The following is a 16,858-nucleotide window of genomic DNA, read 5'->3' as shown; positions in this document are numbered from 1 at the left end:
TTCCTTCACAGAGTGGCTTTGCCATGCTTTTCCAATGTTTGCCTGAGCCTGGCTCAGGACCTAATAGATACTTGGTGTCCAGCAATATTTTTGGTTGCATGGGTGAACAAATTAATGGAGAGAGTGAAGGAATGAAGTGCCCGGCAGCCAATCAGCCCCTACTCTGTTGTGTATGGAGGAGAGAAGGCCTCCTTCCTCCTCCTGGAACCATCCCTCAGCCTCTGCAAGAAAAGGAAACTCAGGGCCTCGGAGGAGGTGATGAAGGTGTTCACCAGCTGAGGACCACGACTGCATTGGAAGAGAACATCTGCCCAGACAATTGCTGACTCTTGGCCTGGGTCTGGCCCCTTCTCCAGATGGCATAAGCTTTGGCTAAAGTTTCTTCCTCTCCAGTTGTGGGTTTTCCACCCCCATCTCCTTCCTTCCTGTTCACAGCATGGAGCGGCATGTACCATTTATCAGTTATTAGCACTTTCAATATTTGTTACACAGAGGCTACGTAGATGTGTGTAGCTCGTTCCCTTTGGCCCTTCCCAAAAGAACATAGAAAAATCAAAAGTTGTGTGTGTGTGTTTTTAACCAACATGGCTATCACCTCAGCCCATCCCAATGTCCTGCCAAAGCCGATGATCTGCAGGTAACACAAAAGAACGCTCACGTCCAGATAGTCAGATACAGCAGGGAATGTTCTGGCACCTCTGGCATGCCTCCAGACAGTTCCAGCCTGCTCCTCAGATGGGTGTCTTTCTCGTCCCGTGTCCTCCTAGGCCACGAGCTTGTTTGTGTGTTCCCCACATCTGGCCTTTATTTGAAACCCCGCCTCAAAGTATTTCATAGCACAGATTATCTTTCCTTATTAAATTCTCCCCCGCACGTTTGTTTCATAAACCAGGCACCAAAAACGACAGACCTACCTGTGGCTCTCAACATTTCTGTTTATAAACCTTTGGAAACCGTTTGCAATTCGTTAATCACATTTTCAAAGGAAGTTACAGATTATAGATACACTAACAAATGCCATATACGATGCCTCGGCCCCAGTAACGAGATCCTCACGCAGGAGAAGAGGGAGGTGTGTAGCTGGTGGACCTGGGATTTGTCCTAGGCCAGAACTACAGGGCAAGGGGAGACCTGGCCTAGAAGCCAGAGATCCGAGAGATTAATTCTTTTTCTGTCACTTTTTTGCTCTGTGGCCTCACGTATGTCTGCTCAGGGAAAGCAGGTAGAGAAGATCAGCTGTGTTCACACATAGTAGTGTATCTTGATAAGCGGTGAAGTACTTTGCGTATCATGTGTTCCTAAATAATCCTTAGGTACCAGAGTTTATTACCAGAAAAAGAATTTTTTTTTTTTATTACCAGAGTTTGGGAGTCCTTTGAAAGTACTTAACTTTAAAGAAAAATAAGTAGATAAAGGCACTAAGTATATAAGTTAGAACTCTGTTGACTACTTAATGATTGAAACTCAAGTCAGCTTTAAAAATAGAAAAAGATTTAAGAGCAGAGCGGTAATGTGGAGAGAATGCATTGGTACATGAAACATCCAAGGAGCCCCAGGTTTCAGGCCAGCTTGACCCAGGAGCTCTCACTGTGTTTTCAGAGCTCCTTCTTCGTATCTTTTCTCTACTTTCTCTGCACAAGCTTCATTCTCAGAGCCCTGATGGCACGGTGGTTAAGAGCTTGGCTGCTAACCAAAAGATAGGCAGTTCGAACCCAGCTTCATTCTCAGAAAGGGTCTCTCTCAAGTTGTGGCATAGATAGCCACCAGCAACTCCAGGCTCACAGCCTACCGCCTTAGCAATGCCAAAAAAGGAGAACCTCTTTTTCTAGATAAATCCAGGATAGAGTCTTATTTGGATTGATATGAGTTGTGTACCCAGCCTGAGCCCATCGCTGTGGCTTGGAGAGATGTGAATCTCCTTCGCATGGGCAGATCACATGCCCGTCTCTCAGCCAGGGCTGATCTTGCCTTCACTGAAGCCATATTTACAGAGAGTGAACACCAAGGGGTTCCCACAGGGAGACCGGGAGATCACTCTGGAAAATGTGGGGAATGGGTGGTGGCAGTCCACAGCATGGTGCCCACCATATACATATCTTCCTAGTGTCTCTAATCTCTAGGTTTCTCATGTGCTTGCTTAATGGGAACAAAGCTAAAGGTGGAGTTAGAGTTAGTGTGCTGAAGTTTGAAGTCCCTGGGTGGCTCAGATGGTTATGCGCTCAGCTACTAACCACAAGGTTTGTGGTTTGAACCAACCCAGAGATACCTCAGAAGAAAAGTCTTGCATTCTATTTCTAAAAGGTCACAACTTTGAAAACCCTATGGAGCACAGTTCTACTCTACAACACATGGGGCTGCCATGAGTCAGAACTGACTTGATGGAAACTGGTTTGGTTTGGGTTTTTTGGTGCTGAAGTTTGGGGTTCAGTGGTAGAATTCTCACCTTCCACGTAAGTGACCTGGTTCAATTCCCAACCAGTACACCTCATAGCGTTTTGTTCCGCTGAGCATGGGATTTCCACGAGTCAGGGGCCAACTTGATGGCAGCTAACAACAACAATGCTGAAGTTTGCTCATAGCCCTCAACCTGTATTATCTGTGCAGCAGACCACCGACTTCTCTTTGTCTCAGCCCAATTAGTCAGCCTGCTACATTCCAGTTTATATCCTAAAGGAGCTCACCCAGTCAATCAGGTCCCAAATGGAAAATGTTTAGATCAATATTCAGTTAAACAAACATTGTGGAGCAGCATTCCTGGAATGAAATTCCAGAAGGAGTATCCCCAACCCCTGTCCATTCCTTTCAATAAAATTAAATTATATAAAATTGCTGGAATATGGTGGCTCAAAGACCAGCATGTTGGGAAATCTTTCTATCCCTCACTCTTGAATCTCCAGATTTCTTGAATGTCTTTGGTGCAGTGTACTGTGTTTCCTTGAGTAGTTACCAAGAAAAATGAAGACCTCTTGGTTTGGTCAGGATTTAAGGATTCCCTGCTGATTCCACTTTTGTCAAGTGCCATCGAAAAGGCCATGGGTTCTTGTAACACAAATAGGAATTTTCTGCCAGGAGAACGTTAAGTCCCAGCTTGTAAGTCACGGACCCAGAGGAGACATGACTGTACTTGTCTGACACCATCATCTTCAACAAACGTTTCCTGCCAGCGACAGTTTGTAGAAGAGTGACTTGCGGAATTATTGAATGGGTCTACCTTATTTCAAGGAAATGAGATATTAGCCAATTGTATGCAATGAGCCTGTGTGTTCCCCCAAATTGCATGACTTTCTGGAACCATATTTGCTGTGTATGAAGAATTTGTTCTATGCTCGCTACTGTGCCTTCACCTGTAGTCTCTCACTTAGCCCTTTCAGCCTGACTTTGCTGTAGAAGTATTACTGTTTTCTCTGCTTTCCAAATGAGAAAAAGGAAGCTTGGAGTAGATGGCTACCTTGCCGAATGGCTGAGCCACTATGGTCTTGGGCATCTAACAAAGCCATGGGCACTTTTTCTGGGTACAAAGGAACATTTGATGCTCTAGACCTTGGGGTTTTGTGAAATTTCTTTAGGAGTGGTAAAAATAACACGAATCTTAGAGATAAAAAATCTCTAAGGAATGGTGGTGGGTAGAGGTATCCTCCCTCATCCTGGCTTTACGAACTTATTGAACTTACTACTTAATTTGTTATTGTTGGTCGGTGGCGTTGAGTCAATTCTGATTTATGGCTGGATAGGGTAGAACTGCCCCGTAGGGTGTTCTAGGCTGTAATCTTTATGGGAACAAATTGCCAGGTCCTTTCTCCTGGGAAGCCTCTCGGTGGGTTCAGATCACCAGTCTTTCAGTCAGCAGCCAAGCGCTTAACGAATGTGCCGCCAGGGCTCCTAATTTTTAACTTGTTAGAGCCCGTTTTCTCATATGTACCATGGGCCTTAAATTGACCTCCCGGAAACAGTATTAAGGTGATAAACTGTGAGTCCTTGGGAGAGAGTGAAGCACGATTTGATTGACTACACACCCCTCGTGCCTTACATTTAATAAGTATCTGATATACGTATATTCTATAAACGAATAAAGGAACACTTCAGGGTGACCAAAGAAGAACTTACCCCCTAAAAAAGAGTTTAGATCCAGCATTACGCTACTCATGAAATTGTGAGAGCTCTGCCTTTAAAGGCCAGAAGCTGCATTGCATGAACCTCTGGGGTGCGTAGTAGTTCTCAGTAATGCTTCTTACTAACATGGGGTTTGGGAGCCATTGGCAAGGAGCCCTGCTGGTGCAATAGCTAAGTTCTTACAGCTGCTAACCGAAAGATTAGTGGTTTAAACCCACCCAGCCACTCTGCGGGAGAAAGACCTGGTGACCTGCTTCTGTAAAGATTACAGCCAAGAAAACCAGTTGGAGTAGTTGTACTCTGTCACATGGGGTCGTCATGAGTCAGAAGTGACTAGATGGCACGAAACAACAACGGAGGCCCTAGAAGGACTGTCCTGGCTCTGACTCCTCAGAGGGCCATCTTGAGTCCCAGCATTATGTGCCCCTCCACCATCACTCCTCTTCTCTGCAAGGTGTGGTCAATTCCTAAAACTTCGTCCTGTTCCTCCTGCTTGGCCCAACCCTGGCTCTCGCGAAGGCCGAGCTGCCTTGCACACACTAACTTTCCATAACAGGATCCAACTGCTAATCTGCTATCGTTTACAGTGGCTTCTGAGGGAACCACTTCCCTTCCTCTTCATCTGGAGTGGATCTGATGTCGTAAAACTGACCGTGAATGTCTGTTAATTGGAAACCTAAGAGAGGGGAGTGGAAGCACAGATGACCGGCCAGGGGGGTGGTTGTCGGAGCTTTAGAGGAGGGGCTGCCTCCCAGGGAGGGGACTTCTCCCCAGATGTCGTGGAATTCCTGAGATGCAGCCGGTGGGTAGAGGAGAGCCACTGGGAAGCACTTGGCCCTGCTTGGTCCCACAGCTACCCAAGCTGTCCCCATCTGGTCTCTCCCCACTGGCTTCACTGGGGACCAGTCTAGACCCGTCTGGTTCAACATACCAGCAGGGATGTTCTCTCTCATGCCCACTGTATCTGCAACACCTGTCTCCATAGTAGCCAAACCTGTGATGTGGAGTCTTACAAATACTTAGGCTGATGATGCAGCTCTCTTAGAGACTTATCAATTAAATCAAAAGGCCAATCTAGTGACAAAAACAAAAAATAAGTATGCATGTAAATATATATATATATATATATTTTTTTTTTTTTCCAACGTGCTATTAACCATACATCCTGAACTTGCAAAGGGGCTGCTTATCCTTAGCTTGCAGTAGAGGGCAGACTTTCCTACATTATAAACCCCCAACAACCAACATTAAAGGCCTCAAGACACATGAACATCCTGTTCATAAAATGGTAGGCTTGCAGGGTGACTAACGCCCATGATTTAGGGGGAAAGAAACTCAAGCCACTTCCCCGGTTATTAATGCACTCATCAGCTTTTCCAGGTGAAATGCCCTAATTTAGGCGATTCAGTCTGGCAGAGATCCCCCATGCCCGCATCTTTGGGTAAAGCAGCAGTGCTTGTTAGTTCAGGGCTGCTGTGGCCAGTGTGATAGGAAATTGAATGTTCTCCGCGTCTGACAAAACGTTACCAGCGGGTTGAGCCTGATTACAGACATCAATGCTATTGTTTTCTAGCCATGAAATAAGGGGTAGGTTTGATCAAAGGGGTAGGGGAACTATAAAGCATCAGGGGCCTGCCACTAGATTTTTCGTAAAAGTGTATAAAAATCCCTTCCCAGTGTCCGGATGGGGTGGGTTTTAGAAGCTTAGAAGGAGAGGAAAAGAGAAAGATCTTCCCTAAATATACACACATATACCATCTGGGGAGAAAAAACCTTGCTTTGTGGCTGGAGTTTTTGAATCAGAGAGTCTACTAGATAAACTCATAAAAAGGAAGAGGTGATTTTTCCCACCACACCACCCCCACCACAGCATACAGTAACGTTTCTAACGAGCTCGGCCTTAGCTTTCCTGCCATGGCAACCTTGAGCTGCTGTCCTGCTGCCAACTCACAGTCCTCATCCTGCAAAACAGGACCTGAGAGGGTAAACACTGCTCTGGCTGATGATTTCATGGACATCTTTTTCTTTTCCTTTCTCTTTCCCCTGCTAGTATGAAGAAGGAAAAAAGCGAAGGAAACCTAACTATAGTAGCGTTGACCTCTCTGAGGTCGAGTGGGAAGACAGAGACGACGTGGTAAGTGATTTGTTGTCAAGCCTCCTGGGAAAATCTGTGATACCCACTTCTGTACCTAGAGACTGTCCCGGCAGCTGGCCAAGAGCCCACCAGGGGGACACCTGCCCAGCAGAGGGACATGGACACAATGGGCCTTTTTACCACTTCTGGGGTTTTATAACTCTCTCATCAGCTGGACCAGTTATAGACAGGCCAGTCACCCACCCCTTTGCACAGCCTACTAAAATGGTCCCGTGGCAGACCCTGGTCCCCCCTGCAGCTGATTGGCCCAGCTGCTTCCTCAGTGCCTTCAATGGGCCCAGCACCCTGAGTGGAGTCTGGCCAGGCAGCAGGAGGCTTGGGCTGCTGCAAAGTCAGGGCACGTGGAGGCCAAGCAGGCAGGTTCCCCCACCTACAGAATTCACCTGTCGAGACATTGCCAGCACAGCTTATGTTTTCAGAGAGCAGCCTAGTGCTTTGCAGGTCCACTTCCCTCCTGCTGGCATGGCCCTGTTTCCGTGTTCCCCAGCCGTGCCTGTCTCTCAGGCTGCGTTGCACAGCGCCCCACACTAATTTACCACACAGGCTCAGCCTTCCCACTGCACTGTATCAAAAGCTTTCCTTATGTCCACCACTTAACCCCATCAAGCCTTTTTGTTACTTCGTCGATAAATCAGATTTGTTAGACATGGCTGCCTTTGTGTGAATCAGGGGACGGACTGTCCCTAATTAAATCGTGACTTCCCAGGTGTTCTGCCTGGGTCCTTGCTCTGAAGTTCTTCTTATGATCCCCTTGTGCCAAAGTCACGTTCCTCCACCTGTGCCCTTCCAGGTTTGTCTGGGGGCCTTTCCCAAGTCTCCCCATTGCATTAGCATTGTTTCCATCCCTCATTCTTTTGTGCTTTCCAAGGGGGGTTTGAGTGGCTCCACTTGAAATTCCCAGGCTGGGCTCTTGGGCCTTCCAGAAGGGTGACCACCATCACCGCTCACTTGGTGCAGCTTTTCTACTCTTCACAGTCGCTGCTCTCTGGACTGGCTCAGCTAGCAGAAATCTCTGCTTTCCTTTCTCACCTGTAAAGTGCAAGAGTCCTGCCTGCTTCAGAAATTTAACGTATTCTTCATCTGTACTGAGTCTATTTAAATCCAAGTTTAGACAAAACCACTTTGCCATTTAATAAAGGCAACTTCCTCAGCTTGCCTGTCTCCCCACACGCCAGTATTACAGTGTCGCATCACCTGGTAGAGCTTTGTATCTTCTTCTTTCAACACTGTCACCAGGATTCCTGTCAGGTTCTTTTGATTGTACTGCACCTCATATACATACTATGCACACCCCACCTTTAAAACCTGTTCATATCAAGTGGCAGCATAGATCAGTCATGAAGAGCGTAACTCTGAAGCCTGGCTTCAAATCCCACCTTTGCTGTTTGCTGGCTGGTCTTCAGATAAGCACTTAACTCATCTGCACCTCAGTTTTGTTTTTTAGTTTTTATTTTCCAGCCAAATGAAAAGGACGCTAATAGTATTTACCTCACAGAGCTGATGCCTCAAAGAGAATGAAACAATGACTATAGCATCATTACGTGGGCATGAGGGGCATACTGTGAGGAGTAGTCCTTACTGGAGTTATCCTCATCATTGTTATCCATCCCTGGCTGACCTTCTCACTAAAGAATGTCCCCTGGACTTAACAGCCCGTTCCTTGTCTCATGAGTCTTTGAAAGAGCGCATTCCATTGTTTCCCTTTCTCTTCCATCTTCACTTTATCTGTTACTTTATCTTTTGTTTGTTTTGATGTCACTTGACCTTTTTGTTTTCTTTCCCGGAAACTTTAAGCTTGTCATCAGCGTGTTTCTCCATCCTCGTATAGTTCCCATTTCATTAATATGGGAGCCAAAGTTAAAACACATCCTCCATTACTGAGCACTAGACAGACACTCTCTCCTTTGCACATTCCTTCGTCACCTGTGCCCAGGTTAATTTTCAGTGCACTAGTATCTCCTTTTAACTGATAATGCTTTGGACAATGCTTTTGTTTCCTTTCTTTATTTTCCTTTCTCATCAGAGCCATAGGGCATCAGATTTCCCAGTCTCAGGTGCTTATTCTTCACCTTTGTCAGACATCACAGGACTGGGTTCGGGGTGTTTCTACATTGCAGACAAGTTCAGTGATTTTCTTCTCTACAAATTGGTTTCTAGTTGTATCTTTGGTCTGGGTCTCTTGCGAGCCTGGGGAGCAGGGTGGGTTTGAAAGGAGAATTGCATTCAAAGCCACACGTGTTTGACTTAGGAAAACCTAAGCCACCGTTTGTGTACTAGAGATTTGCACTCTTCTGATCAGAGAATTCTGGAGTCTGTAGAAAGCTTCTCTGTGAAGACTGTACAAAATCCCACAGGTCTATATGCTGACCATAGAAGTTTCCATCAAAGTATCAGAGGGCAGGGTTTAGATCAAGATCTATGAAAGATCAAATGAGCAAATTACACTGAGGAAGAAGCACTGTGAGCCTACCCAGCTGCAGAGAACTTCTTGAAACTTCTTAAAACTACTTCTCTTGGACAACCAGACTCTTGTTGAATTTAATGACCGTTTTTTTATAACATAGACCCTGTGTGCTTCCAAAAGTGATGTGAGGCCACTTATACTTTTACAGGACATGGAAAAGAGACTGGTTAAAGTTAAAATAAGAAGAAAAAGAAGAAACCACTTGGAGAGGGACCTATGGCTCAGGCTCTGGATGGAGTTAGGTATCACGTCAACGATGTACCAAGGAGGGCAGTTCTATAGGGGACCCATGAGCCAGGAGAAGACCTTGAGAGGTACATAGCCTAGACCAAATCACCACGGTCAGTCACCTCTGAGAAGGAAAAAATATCTTTGAAAAACAATGTGTTTATCCTTCAGTTATAAATTCCCAGAGATGGCTGAAGGAAGTAAGGATGGTGCTTGTCTTCCTCCTATTGCCTTTTAGTCTTCCCTAAACTTGCCCCAGCAAACATGATTATAAACAGAATAAAACGAATATAAGTGGGCATAACTACCATGTATTGAACTCCCGCTATGTCCTAGTACTGTTTTAAGTGCTGCTTATGGACTCTTAGTTATCTAGTGCTAAAACAGAAATACCGTAATTAAGTGGCTTTAACAAACAGAAATTTATTTTCTCGAAGTTTAGGAGGCTAGAAGTCTGAATTCAGGGTGCCAGCTCTAGGCGAAGGCTTTTTCTTTCTGTCAACTCTGGGGGAAGATCTTTGTCTCTTCTAAGCTTCTGTTCCTTGGCAATCTTCCTGTGGCTTGGCATAGCTCTTCTCCCATCTCTGCTTCTTAGCTTCCTTGTTTAGTCTCTCTTGTATCTAAAAAGAGATTGACTCAAGACGCTAATTGACGCCCTACACTAATCATGCTCATAAATATAACAAAGACAACCTATTAACATGATAAACACACAGACCAGTGGAATACGAATAAGATTTCAGAAATAAACCTACACATCTGTGGTCAGCTGGTTTTTGACAAGGGCGCTATGTCCATTCCATCGGGAAAGAAGAGTCTCTTCAATAAATGTTGCTGAGAAGACTGGATTTCCACATGCAGAAAAATGAAGCAGGATCCATGCCTCACACTATACACAAAAACAAATTCAAAATGGATTAAGGACCTATATATGCAAACTACTTTACCGACCATGATGTCCTTCTCTACGGACTGATCACTCCTGATAACATGTCCAAAGTATGTGAGATAAAGTCTCACCATCTTTGTCTCTAAGGAGCATTCTGGCCGACCTTCTTCCAAGGCAAATTTGTTCATTCTTTTGGCAGTCCATGCTAACACCATAATTTAAAGGCATGAATTCTTCTTGATAAAGTAGAGGGTCAGCAAAAGAGAAGGAGACTCAGTGAGATGGATTGACAAAGTGGCTACAACAATGGGCTCAAGCATAACAACGATTATGAGGATGGCACAGGACCAGGCAGTGTTTTGTTGTGTTGTACATAGGGTCATTATGAGTTGGAACTGACTTGATGGAACCTAACAACAACATGTGCAACCTAAAACCATAAAATTGTTAGAAGAACAAGCAGTGGCAACACTGTCAGGCCTAGCTTTCAACAATGGATTATCTAATATAATGACAAAAACAAAACAGCAAAAGACAAAATAAATAAATGGGACCTCATAAAAATTCAAAACTCTAGTTCATCAAAAGTCTTTACCAAAAAAGTGAAAAGACAAGCTACCAACTGGGAGAATATCTTCAGAAACAATATATCCAACAAAGAATCTAGTAAGAAATATATATATATATAACTTCAACAACAAAAAGATAGATAATCCAATCATAAAATGGGCAGAGGACTTGAATAGACATTCTACTGAAGAAGAGATTCAAATGGCCACCAAACATACGAAAAGATGCTCAGCATCATTATCCATCAGAGAGATGCAAATAAAACCACAGTAAAATAACATTTCACTCCCACTAGGATGGCTAAGATAAAAAAAAAAAAAACACAACAAATGTTGGCGAGAATGTAGGGAAACTGGAACCCTTATCCATTGCTGGTGGGAATGCAAAATGGTACAGCCATTGTGGAAAACAGTGTGATAGTTCCTCAAAAAACTAAAAGTAGAACTATCGTAAAACCAAAAAAAAAAAAAAAACCAAAGCCAGTGCCGTCGAGTCGATTCCAACTCATAGCGACCCTATAGGACAGAGTAGGGCTGCCCCATAGAGTTTCCGAGGAGCGCCTGGCGGATTCTAACTGCCGACCTTTTGGTTAGCAGCCATAGCACTTAACCACTGTGCCACCAGGGTTTCTGAACTATCATATGACTTAGCAATTCCACTCCTAGGTGTATATTTACAAAAACAAAAATAGTAGCTGCTTATGTATAGCTAAACACCTCATGGGATTTGGGTCCTTGGTTTGGAAGTTTAGGGTCATGGTTTCATGAGATGTCCCAGTTAATTGGCCTAATAACATGTTTGGTGCTTGCTGTTCTACCTCCTAGTTTGTTGTGTAGTGCCTTACTTAAGGGGTCTTAAAGACTTGGAAGCAGAGACTCTAAAAAAGATGTGTACACCAATGTTCATTGCAGCACTATTCAAAATAGCAAAAAGGTGGAAACAACCTAAATGCTAATCAGTAGATGAAGGGAGAAATAAAATGTGGTACATACATACAATGGAATACTACTCAGCCAGTAGGAGAAATGAAGTCTTATTGTATGCTACAGTACAGATGGAGTTTGAAGACGTTATGCCGCACAAAATAAGCCAATCACAAAAGGGCAAACACCGTACAGAGACTGAAGGTTATCAGTAGTTACTGGGGTGGAAGGGAAGGGGAGAAGGGGGGTTATCAGTGATGGAAAAATCACATTGATTAAGGGTAGGGTTGCACAGCCAATTATTATAATTGAGGTCAATAAGTTGTATACCTGTAAAAAGTGAATTGGCAAAGTTGTGTGATAGATATATTTACAACAACAACAAAAACAGTAGCTGCTTATGTATAGCTAAACACCTCATGGGATTTGGGTCCTTGGTTTGGAGGTCATGGTTTCATGAGATGTCCCAGTTAATTGGCCTAATAGCATGTTTGGTGCTTGCTGTTCTACCTCCTAGTTTGTTGTGTATGCCTTACTTAAGGGGTCTTAAAAGCTTACAAGCATCCATTGAAGGCACAACAGTTGTTCTTTATTTACCTGGAGCAAGAGAGGAAGAAGGAGCATCAGGAATAAAAGGAAAATGTGAGATGTATGGCTAATTGCTTCCATGAACAGCTGCCTCCTTTGCCATGAGACCAGAAGAACTGGATGGTGCCTGGCTACCATTACTGAACATTTTGATCGAAGATTCCGTAGAAGAATCTTGATCAAATGGTGGAAAATGCAGAACAGAATTTCTAATTCTCTAGACTTTCTGGAGCCATGGAGGGTAGATAAACCCCTGAAACTATTGCCTTGAGATAATCTTTAAACCTTAAACCAAAAATATCCCCTGAAGTTGTCTTAGAATCAAGCAATAGTTGAGCTTAACTAATAAAAAAAGGTCTGCCTTGAGCAATATTCTCTGTTAAGAACAATCTATGTGGGATTGAATTGATAACAGCAACTTGAAAGATTAGATAGGCACCTTAGGGGGAATGAGTTTATGTTAATGAGGGAGGAACAACTCAGGAAAGGAGAGTGACAATGTTTGCAGGACTTGAAGAATGTAATCAGTGTCACTAAATTATATGTATAGAAACTGTTGAGTTGCAACTGTCTGTTTTGCATGTATATTCTCAACAGCAACAAATAAAATTTAGAAGAAAAAAAGATTGACTCAAGGTATACCCTGTATTAACCCTGCCTCATTAACATAAAGACAACTCATTTCCAAACTGGATTATAACCAGAAGCATAGCGGTTAGAATTGGGGGGAGGCACAATTCAATCCATAACATTCCACCCTTTGACCCCCAAAATTCATGTTCTCCCCACATACAAAACACATTCCCCCATCACATCATCCCAAAAGTCTTAAATCATCTCTTAAGTCTGAGATCTCATCTTCTGAATCACATAAATCAAATATGGATGAGACTTTAGGCATATTGCATCCTGGGGCAAAATTCCTCTTCATCTTTGAACCTGTGAAATCTAGACAACAAGTTATCTGTTTCTAAAATATAATAGTGAAACTGGCATAAGGTAGATATCTCCATTACAAATGAGAAAAACTGGAGGGAAAGAAGGGATAATGTGCGTCAAACAAGTCCAAGGCTCAGCAGAGCAAACTGCATTAGTTGTCAAGGCTTGAAAATAATCCTCTGTTCTCTGAGATCACTTAGGCAATGGCCCTGTCCTCCAAACTGTGAGTATTGGCCATGCTCTCTGGATTCTTGGTGGAGGCCTCTCGGCCCTGGGCTTCAACTCCACCTTCCAGGCCCACTGGGATGGCAATTCTGCTCCTTCAGCTTTAGGCAGCCTCATTCGTCTAGTCTATCTGAGTGGCAGCCACCCCTCAGCCCCTGAAGTCCCCATTCTTCTACCTCTTTGGCATGGCAGCCCCAGCCCCTCAGCTTTGCGTGGCAGCCCCACACTCCAGAACCAAGTTGACAAAGATCCAACTCTTTGACACCTAGGAGGCTGGGTTCCCACCCATTTAGATACAGGAGTCCATGGCCCCATCCTTTGAAACCGAGAAGGCCCTGTTTCTTATGCTCCTTCCAACAGTTTTGCTGATCTCTGAGCTGCTTCAGGGGATGGTCCTTTTTGTCTCTTGGAGGACAACAGGTGTAACTCCTTTGGCCTGTTTTCCTGTCTGTAGAATTCCAAGAAGCAGACAGCATTCTTTCCTGTCATTCTTTTCTCTGTCCCCTTCAGTCTAAGCTGATGAGTTTTCTGCTACGGTAGTTGGTAAGATCTATCAGTCACAGGCTTAATCTCTTTTTAACAAAAGATTTTGTAGCCACATTCTCGATGTACATTCTAGGGCATGTGTCCTTAATTTGTACGACAGAATTTTACATATCTTTAAGTTCATTTTAAGCAGTTCATTTTTAAGTACATCTCTTTCCCCTTGCATTTTACTATAAGTGGCAAGGAGAAACCACGTGGCCCCTTTAAGACCTGGCTTAGAAATATCCTCAGCCAGATACCCAAGTTCATCACTTACAAATTCCACTTTCTGGCAAACGTTTGAACATAATTCAGACAAGTTCTTTGCCATTTGTGTAAAAAACATTGCCCTTCCTCCGCTGTCCAGTCACTTGTTCATCATTTCCTTTTAAAGCCTCACCAGAAGCACATTTGACATTCACATTTCTAGTAACATTCTATTGCTGGTGTCATACATACTCTCTGAGACGATACTTTCTCTATAGCTCTCCTCACTTCCTTCTGAGCCCTCACCAGAATTGCCTTTGATGTGCATAATTCTACCAACAGTCTCATCAAGGTGATTTAGGCTTTTACTATTAGGCAACTTTGGGTTTGTTTTATTAGGCAACTTAAAATTCTTCCAGCCTCTAGCCATTACCCAATTCTAAAACCACTTTGACATTTTAGGTGTTTGTTAAAACAGGACCCCACTCTTCTGGTACCAGATTCTGTCTTGCTGCTATAACAGAAATACCACAGGTGGTTGGCTTTAATAAACAGAAATTTATTTTATCACAGTTTAGGAGGCTAGAGGTCCAAATTCACGGTGCCAGCTCTAGGGGAAGGCTTTCTATCTCTGTCGGCTCTGAAGGAATGTCCTGTCTCTTCTAAGCTTCTGCTTCTTGGCAATCTTCCTGTGGCTTGGTGTCTTTCTTCCCCTATCTTTGCTTCTTAACTTGTTTGTTTAATCTCTTTTATATCTCAAAAGAGATTGACTCAAGATACACCCCGTATGAATTCTGCCTCATTAACATAACAGAGACAACCCATTCCCAAATGGGATTATAACCACAGTCATAGAGTTTAGGATTTACAACACGTATTTTGGGGTGCCATAATTCAGCCCATAACAGACTCCTTTATTTACCCCAACAATTCTGTGAAGCAAGTGTTATTGCTATCCCCACTGTACAGATAAGGAAACTGTGCTATCCCTACTGTACAGGTAAGGAAACTGTGCTATCCCTACTTTACAAATAAGGAAACTGAGGCAGAGAATATCCATGTCAAAGGGCATGCAGGTAGATTCTAACTCTGGTCACAGGGCAAGTAGGTGGATTCCAACCCATGCAGTCTGGCCCCCAAAGTCCCGCTCTTGACCCCTATGGCGTGCCATAGAATAGAATCCATGGTTTCCTTGACATCTCTGATTAAGTGCCTCACAGTATGTGTGTTACCCACCCAGAAAGGTCACGGTGAAGATGAGGAAAGCCTTGCACATAGTAGCTGCTAAACAAATGTTTGTCCACATGGCGGTGTTGCGAATATTACATCATCAGATTCTACCTCAACTTCAACCAAAATTCTTTCTTTGCAGTGTAAGTCCTTTTTCTACATCCCTGTGGTCTTCTCACACTTCTCACCTGTGATGATTCAAACAGAAAGTTTCCCCAGAGCTCTATAAGTCTCTCCCCCCAGGGCATATTTCTGGGGCCTTTGTCTGTTTAGTTTGTTCTTCTTTAAACCCCCTCCAGTGACTCCCCAGCTCATCCTTGAGCCCTATACCCCCAGATCTGAGAGCCTAGACCAAGGCATGGAGAAAGAGAGGGGTTCTCTGTACAGGTGCCCTGGCCCAAGTGTGTTTTCGTATGTTGGTTGAATGCTTGTTTGGGAGTAACAGACCTGTTTATCCACTGCAGCCCCCTTCCCCTTTAATCTCGCAGCTCAGCCAGAATTGTGCGTCATCAGGGGCTTAGATGTACCTGCTGGGGCTCATGCTGTGTGTGGACATCAAGCCACATTAGGAGAGCAAGCTATTATTATACAATTATATGCAAAAGCTAAGGAGATTAAAGAATCTCTAAGAGGAAAGCTTCCTTACTGAGCTCTAACCCAGGGAGGTGAGAAGGGCAGGTTTGTAACGGAACCGGAAGTTTGGCCACCATCTGTAACGTGGTTGTTAGTACGGAGGATGCTTTGAGCAGATCCCTGAAGCTCTTTCAACTTGAGGGTTGCAGACAGGAGAGTCATCAGAAGCTCTGGGGAAGCTCATTTGAACTGAATAACCCAGTGTACAGGGGAAAGACAGAGGTTCCTGGAGATCTGGGGCCCTGCTCGTTGTCACCAGATTACCACTTTCAGCTTGAAGGGGTTTTATCTTTTATTTTATTGACGACACTGCTTCAACATCCACCTGCATTATCACACTTGCAGATGTTTGATGATCTGATGGGGGAAAAAAGGCACGTCATTGATGTTTCAGTTTGCCTTTCTTTGAGTGTTCAGTTAAACATCTGGAAATGTAATTTTTAATGACTACATAATATTCTACCATATGGGCACGTGGAAGCTTATTTGGAAATTGTCCTCCACCTGGCCGTTTTCATTTTCCCAGTTCTTCACTGTTGTAAATACAGGCGAGTTGAAGGGGTATTTGGAGAGATCTGAGCAGCATGTCCTGGTCATCACGATCACTCCCAGCCCCAGTCGTAAGTGGTAACACTTGTTATTCCCCGCCTCTCTTGCTTCTGTTCTGGGCACCTCTGCTGCCATGTTGGAATGTTGCTCCTGGGGCTGATGGTGCCACTGACCTGCTGTGTGATTCTGGGCAACCTGCTCCCCTTCTCGAGCCCCAGTCTCCCCCAAGGGAAAAGTGACATTTCTGGGATGGTCCAGCCTCACAGTGCTGTGTTCTGAGGGAGCAGGCTATTGGAAAATCACCCAAAGGCCCCCCTCCTCTGGTAGTGAGGCCAGGAAGCCACCTTCCTGTCAGGCCAGCTCAGTACCTAGAGCTTGGGGAAGAGCCTAGTGGGAAGTTAGAACCTCAGACTGTCTATCGTGTGGTCAATTTTGAAAATTTTCTTCTTTGATTAAAAAAACCCAGAAATATCAATGGGTTATTTTTATATTAATGTTATGAAATATTTCATTTTGTCTAAGTGTTTCTCTCTTGATTTGAGAAGCAGATGTTAAGAGAATGGGTTCAAGAAGCAGAGAGGCTGTGTGACTTGGGCAAGTTTCTTAACTTTTTGCTTCAGTTT

General features: G+C 44.0%; 1 protein-coding gene across 1 annotated transcript in view; it reads left to right on the top strand.

Annotated features, from left to right (window-relative positions):
• The window catches only part of CACNA2D3 (calcium voltage-gated channel auxiliary subunit alpha2delta 3), a 1,049,182-nt gene that overhangs the window by 832,773 nt on the left and 199,551 nt on the right, over positions 1-16,858 (top strand). The window contains exon 18 of the mRNA XM_064274376.1: positions 6,161-6,244. Within this exon, the coding sequence (XP_064130446.1) occupies positions 6,161-6,244 (84 nt within the window). The remainder of the gene's footprint in view (positions 1-6,160; positions 6,245-16,858) is intronic.

This window comes from Loxodonta africana, chromosome 22 (assembly GCF_030014295.1).
Source record: "Loxodonta africana isolate mLoxAfr1 chromosome 22, mLoxAfr1.hap2, whole genome shotgun sequence".
Classification (NCBI taxonomy): Eukaryota; Metazoa; Chordata; class Mammalia; order Proboscidea; family Elephantidae; genus Loxodonta; species Loxodonta africana.
Note: the sequence above shows the minus strand (reverse complement) of the source record. Positions and strands in the feature narration are given on the sequence as shown.